Below are 6,693 nucleotides of genomic sequence, written 5' to 3'. Positions count from 1 at the left end.
AGCGAAATCCATTCCATTCCTTTACATGTCGTCTTTCTCACCTTATTATACCGTATGGTGGTTTTAATTTTGTGGACCCTACTATCCATGAATAACTTTTTTTTTTTTTTTTACCCTGCAACAATTCTGTCACGGTCCAGTTATCGTCTTCAAGTTGAACCCGCCTTTTTCTTCACAGCAGGAAATACCTATTTAATGTTTCTGCCTCCAATTTCTCAGACCAAATTATGAATAAACTTTTCTTTCTTTTCTTTTTCCGTTTTTTTTTTTTGTTTGATTGGCTTGAAGAATTAGGAATTGACTTGTCACTGCTTATTTAATGTTGTGATCTGTCAAGAGTCTGACAGTGTTTGATGTTTCTTGTGTGTGGGAATGAAGATAATCAAGTGGAGAGGAAAGTTTCACAATAGAGACAAGGGGTCTTAGTAAAAGTAAAAAGGAACTGGCTACTGCTCATCATGGTCATATATCCAATCACTTTCTTAATGATCAAACTCTAATAATTCATGTCAATCACGTTTGTTTACCTATGCATGGCATGTTAATAAGTTGCAAATAAAGAAAACTCATCATTATACAAGCTCAAAACTCAGCTCTATTACATCAAGGTATCTTTATAGTAGTACAAGAAGACATTCGTGTATACAAAAAAAGGGGTAAAAAGAAGGGCAACTTTTCAAATCCAAACCAATTCTGGTATTTCACTTTGGACTTTTTGTGCCCAAAAAAAAAGGGAGAATGTGTATATATATAGTACTATAAGATAAGATTAAGCAGATAAGTGGATCGTGCATGATCTTAAAATAAGCCACCTTTTATGATCTGCTCATATAATGCCCACAAGAAGAAGCCAATGAGGGTGTCTCTAATCAAGGACTTGAAAAGAGTAGTGAGCCAAGCATAATTGGAAAAATAGTTATTAGAAGTTGGGGTTTTATTGTTATAAGTTTTCCCAGCGAGATCTCTGAAGCGCAAGTTGCCTTGGTCGGACACCAACGCGTAGATTACACCATTCATGTGGCCCTTGCCGATCACCCCCACAACTCTCTTACTTTTGTTCACAGCTTTGCTACGCTTAAGGGACCACGCTAGATACTGACATACAAATATACATCATGCATGCAGCCACAGACAACACTTAGTGGTGGGACCGGACAGTAGTAAAAAATAAAAACTGGTAACTGATAACTTTTTAGATAGACAAAAGTGAAAACATTTATGGGGTTATATGTTCGGATATATATATATATATATCAAGGGAGCTTCTAGCATTAGAAAAAATAATTATCAGTAGTTATCTATTTTTAACCGTTAAATTTATATAAAAAATTATATGTTATATGTATTTTTTATCATGACGTGATTTTTAATCTGATTTAACAGTCAAAAACTAACATTACATGTAATACTGGCCTATCAGAAAAACTCTCACACATATATATAGATATAGAGAGAGAGAATTTAATGTGTGTTTCAGTGGCTATGGTGCATTCAGAGATGATCAGTACTATAGTCAAGACAGATTTCTTTTTCTGTTTTGTTCTTTGATGTTACTGTGCATTTCACCGGCCCTTGAGTGTGAATTATTTATTATGTCCTTTGTGACTTTTCATCTAAAGGACTACTTACAGTGTCTCTTTCGTGTATAAGAGGCTGGAGAAGTGAAGGGTATGAAAAACTGAGCTGCTCATAGAGTTGTAACGATCTATCAATATCTGTCCTTGATTGGTCCTGCAATATGTATAATATTATTTGCAGGAAGAGAAAATTTAGATTAAAACTAATATTGTATTTTCCATGTTCATCAAAAAAGTATAATAATCTTTATGGTATCGTAAAGATCTGGTTATAACACTTTTCACCTAATTACTCCTTTAGGACGTTATAAAGACTTAATTATATATAATTGTGAAAGAAAGTTGAGGATATATATTTTTCTAGTTCTTTGTGATGAAGTAGAATACAGATAAAAAGAGGAAAAGGGAAAAGGGAAAAAAGACATAAAACCCTACAAATAATGTGGAATGGGAAGAAGAGAGCAGCTTTTTACGGACACACACATATATTATATATATATATATGCTAAACTAAAATAAGTAAAGCTAAGCTAGAATCTGAAAAACTAGATATGTGAAGAACATGGAACGACCTAAAAATTTCGGCACAAGTCAAAAGACGTACGTCAGATCAAAGACGACAGACAAAAATGGTAAAAGTGAAACCTTTATTATATTTTTCTGAGATATATCAGATGGGGAAGTTATCCCACGAACAACTGATGTCACTAAGCTAACTTTCTCAGCCCATGTCAGAGAATTCCATGCCCTCTCAAGCTGCAGCGTGTACAAATTCATATCACATTTCTATTAAAAGAAAAATGAAATTTAAATGTAAAATTTCTAAATATTATATATATAACAAAAAATAAATAAATAAAAAAAGCAGCTCAAAATTTGCAGACATACAGTTATTTCTATTGGCCTATCTCCCAACACTATTTGAGCACCGACTTCTTCAGACGCTTTTCGAGCAGCTCGGAACTGCAATTATTATTCAACACACATCATGATGATCATGATCAAAACATTTCTATTCTTTTAACTTCTCAGTAATTTTTTTTTTTTTAATCATAGAATTGATTTGCTGACATTATCCAGTCAAATTTTTCCTACCTCATCACCAAAAGGTCGGTTGACGTCCGAAGATATCTTTGACGAGAAAACAGCCAAAAGTAGGCGCAATGCCAAAGCAGTTTGACCCCCTAGTGTCAGATTTTTACATAATTGGTATAATTATAGAAAAATAAAATAGCATATTCCTCTATATATAGCTAGTATAATGACAAATACATCATAAATAATGCACTTTTTCTTTTTATAATGAATAATCTTGCTTACCCAAGTCTATGCTACGACCAACGGCACCAAAGAAGCCACTGCCACTCAAAGTGAACATGTTTGATCGTAGTAGCTGCCCTTGTTTATCATCATTATCTTCAGATACGTACATAATCCCAGCTCTGAAATTAGACGTCTCTGCAACAATATCAGTTCAGGTTCGCATTTAAAATTAGAAGAAAAAAAAATTAGAGTATTTTTATTTTTTTAAAAGGTATTTTGATGTCATTCTCTCTCTTTTTTATTAAAAAAAAAAATTAAGAGCGTGTTTACTGTTGTTCTATATCTACTTATGAAATTAGATAAATGAACACTTGAATTAAATATTTTTTTTTATATTGGTATTTAATTAGTTCAGTTCGTGAGAATTAAAATGAGGAAATGAGTAAAATCCATAAACCAATTTTCATTTACTTGCCTGCTTCTGCAGAGCTCAACCACCACATTATCAGGATTTACTGCTCTGACAACACGTTCAACTTCCTCTGCTGATTCTTCAGAAATATGAGTCGTGCCGATCAACCAAATCGCCTCAGGCTCCACGAACTCCGACCGCCAAGACGGGACGGGGCCGAAAAGCCTCTTCTCGATCAACACCAAGCTCCCATTACTCGCCAAATCAAGCAACTCCGGGTGAGTTTTGGCAATTGTGGCAGTGGAAGTTTCTAGAATTTCCGACCTGAAATCGAAGTCCGGCGGCGGGGCTTTGACGGAAACTCTGTAGGGCTTTAGAGGCTTGGATTTCAGCAAAACTGGGTTGGAGTGGAGTATCGGAAAAGTTGATGAATTCAGAGTTTCCATGGATGAGACTAAGAGAGGCATATGGAGTTTTCTATGTTGTTTTGCTTTCAGTTCCACAGAAATATGATCCGTTTGTGTATACTTGAGGATAAGGAAACTTTAACTTTGTTTAATTTTTTTTTTTTTTTTTTGGGCAACTTTTATGTGGGCTAGACATTAGGTAATTTTATTTTAACTATTAGATTAATTTTTAATGTCTAATATGTAGATGTCCACAAATAAAATTTGAATCACGTCATACCAATCCTATAAGTTTTTTCTTTTCTTGTTAATTTTAACTGTCACGTAAATTAGGAGGAAAGGAAATTAACTGTCAAGGATACGGATTAGGAAAGTTACATGTTCACCTGCGGGTGACAAAGGTGGGTCGTTTAAGGAGGGAGGAAATAATGAGTGGGGAAAAGAGAAAAAGATATAAAGAAAGTGATATGACATTTGAGAAACTTGGTACATGTGGGCAAACTTTAAGAGGAATGATAGTGACTTTCGAAGGTCCTCCATATCATTATTATGCTCTTAACAAAAGCCATGTTTATTTGAGAATTTTCTTAAATTTTCTTAATTATATGGAAAATTAAGAATATATTTTTTCTTATTTTCTTAGGGAAATTTATTTTGCATTATTATTGTATTTTCTTTCGAAAACAAAAAAGGTACGATATTAAAAAGATACTTTTATTTGTCTCCAAATTGTCAAATTTCAATTAATATAGCCTCATGTTTATAATTTTTTTTAAAAAATTCCAATTGACATTGAAATCTAATAGTCAATCATATGGTATGATACCCAATACTTTTTTATATGATAATGTTAAAATTACAAGTCAAAGTTGGTCAAATAGAGTCTCTTGATCATGAGTATATATGTGTATGAGAACCCTATATTATTAATTACTCTCTTTGACGATTCAGAATAACCTAATAGTCTTTAACATATTGGTGTATTATATTCTGACAGCGCTCAATAATAGAATCACATACCTTAGGGACCCATTTTCAATCTCTGTTACCATTATTTGTCTATATCGAACTTTATCTTCTCTTTTTGAAAAAAAAAAAGTACTTTGTTTTGTTGGTCAAACATTTGAATATCTTCGTAGTTTTGAAAAACGAAGAGCATTCAAAATTCAAAAAAGAAAATGAAGGAAAAATAAGTACTAAATTTTGAATAACAAGTCACTAATTTTAATTTTAGACTACTTCAGAAGGTTATAAATTAATTGTAATTAACATAAACGAAGGTGGATGAGGATCCAATATAAAAGGTCTTAATTTGGTGTGGAATTGTAGTGCACATGACCTTGCGCGTTATACTTATATATTATATTCTTTTATAAGTGATTTAATTTGGTGTAGAATATGGTGTGCATCTTGTGTTATGGTTTGGTTATGCATAAATGCGTATGGGCAACACTTAACTTTTCGCATTAGCATAACAATATATATATATATATATATATATATCCATGTACCCAAATTATGCCCATCACTTCCATAATTAACATCATGTAGAAATTAAAACACAAAAATCGCACTTCATTGAATGTACTAATCGCCAACTTACTCCAACAACAGTTAATGAAGACGCTCGCTTCCCTACTTATTAAAAAAGTTAGCCCCATTAAGGCCAGTAAATATATATACATATATATATCACCAATTAACTATAACATACGACTTAATTAAAAAAAATTTGTTATTATAATTTGGAGCTTTCAATATCAAGGTATATATCATATTGCTATATGTATTATTTTAAAACGTTAAATCTGATCACAAATGAAAATATATACTAACAGAATTCTCAATTCTAACTTATCATTAGAAAAACAGATGTATAGAAAATAAAGGAATGCAAACGCAGGCCCCATTTGTTCTGTTGGTTCGAATTACTAATCAGTTTTTTCTACGGTGTTTTCTCTTATAAAAATTCAAATTTAACATTTTGGGCTACAATATTTTCTCTCATATAAATTACTTTTCAATTTAAGTTCTCAACTCGAATCAGCAAGACAAACGGGAGCATGTGCAAGTGTATAAACAACTTAAATAAAAATTGAAAAGCAGTAAGTGGTAAGCATGACCTACTTTGATTTAATTACGATCACGATCATGAACAAGTACTTCAAAAAGTAGTACTGATCTAAATCAGCCTACCTAATAATAAATTATGAAAAGACAAAGGAATTAACTGGTTTATGATCTTCTTCATGAATCACGACCGAGTAGACATTACCATTACAGCTAATCGCTAGCTAGATTTTTGAGCCCCCTTATATATGTGTGCGTGTATGTATATATATCGTGGGGCTAATACGTGTGCGCTCTCTGGCCTCAACCTCACATCAAGTCTCTCTGGCATTCAAACTATCAACATTAAAACCGCACGATACATTACAATAAAAACCTAAATAAGAACTAGCTGGTCCGCGATTTTCCCACGCTCTTTCCTACATATTGATTTCCCTTTCGGCTCTAACTTTAAAACCCATATAATATATATACATATACATATATATATATATATATATTGAAGGAATCTTCTCCAAGTTCGTTTATACTCCCATGTGCGAAATGGTAGATATCTATAAACAATTTTGTATGAAGTACTACTTGTATGGCTAATCCTCCAACAGACGTGCCCAAAAGTGACCAACCACCAAACCCATCTATATCACTCATTGTCCCTCTCCCTACTTCTGACCCTGACTCTTCTCCTTCTCCTCTTCATGATCATCATGAGCACCAAAAACCACCGGGTCGACCCCAAGACCGGCCTCCTCCTCCTCCTCTGCCGCCGCAGCAGCAGGGGCCGGTTCTATCCCCACGAGGAGGCGCGGCGGGCTCGGTGCGGCGGCACCCGGTGTACCGGGGGATCCGGTGCAGGAGCGGGAAATGGGTGTCGGAGATTCGGGAGCCCCGAAAGACGACGCGCATATGGCTCCGGCCGCAGCCCACCCCCCACATGGCGGGGGGCGGCGCCGCCGGCGCGGGG

General features: G+C 34.3%; 2 protein-coding genes across 2 annotated transcripts in view; one reads left to right on the top strand and one right to left on the bottom strand.

Moving 5' to 3' along the window:
* Nucleotides 1–624: 624 nt before the first annotated feature.
* LOC21398814 (traB domain-containing protein) lies at nucleotides 625–3,908 on the bottom strand. Its single transcript, XM_024172908.1, has 7 exons — nucleotides 3,316–3,908; nucleotides 2,898–3,019; nucleotides 2,673–2,761; nucleotides 2,466–2,540; nucleotides 2,223–2,333; nucleotides 1,630–1,731; nucleotides 625–1,095 (listed from the first exon to the last, which is right to left on the bottom strand). The coding sequence occupies exons 1-7, from the start codon at nucleotides 3,717–3,719 to the stop codon at nucleotides 799–801; spliced, it is 1,200 nt and encodes a 399-aa protein (XP_024028676.1). The 5' UTR covers nucleotides 3,720–3,908; the 3' UTR covers nucleotides 625–798.
* Nucleotides 3,909–6,168: 2,260 nt separating this feature from the next.
* LOC112093771 (ethylene-responsive transcription factor ERF027-like) overlaps nucleotides 6,169–6,693 on the top strand; it is a 1,870-nt gene continuing 1,345 nt past the window's right edge. The window contains exon 1 of the mRNA XM_024172891.1: nucleotides 6,169–6,685. Coding sequence (XP_024028659.1) covers nucleotides 6,316–6,685 — 370 coding nt within the window. The 5' untranslated portion in view covers nucleotides 6,169–6,315. The remainder of the gene's footprint in view (nucleotides 6,686–6,693) is intronic.

The sequence above is a fragment of the Morus notabilis genome, unplaced genomic scaffold, assembly GCF_000414095.1.
Source record: "Morus notabilis unplaced genomic scaffold, ASM41409v2 Scaffold759, whole genome shotgun sequence".
Taxonomy (NCBI): domain Eukaryota; kingdom Viridiplantae; phylum Streptophyta; class Magnoliopsida; order Rosales; family Moraceae; genus Morus; species Morus notabilis.
This window is presented reverse-complemented; position numbering and strand designations above follow the sequence as displayed.

Bases quoted from the DNA above. Each gene is read 5' to 3' on its own strand.
- LOC21398814 (XM_024172908.1), bottom strand. From the start codon at position 3,719: ATGCCTCTCTTAGTCTCATCCATGGAAACTCTGAATTCATCAACTTTT. The intron at 3,020-3,315 runs GCAAGTAAATGA...GTCTAATTTCAG, and splicing joins GTTGAGCTCTGCAGAAGCAG to AGCTGGGATTATGTACGTAT. The intron at 2,541-2,672 runs GTAGGAAAAATT...TAATAATTGCAG, and splicing joins ACCGACCTTTTGGTGATGAG to TTCCGAGCTGCTCGAAAAGC.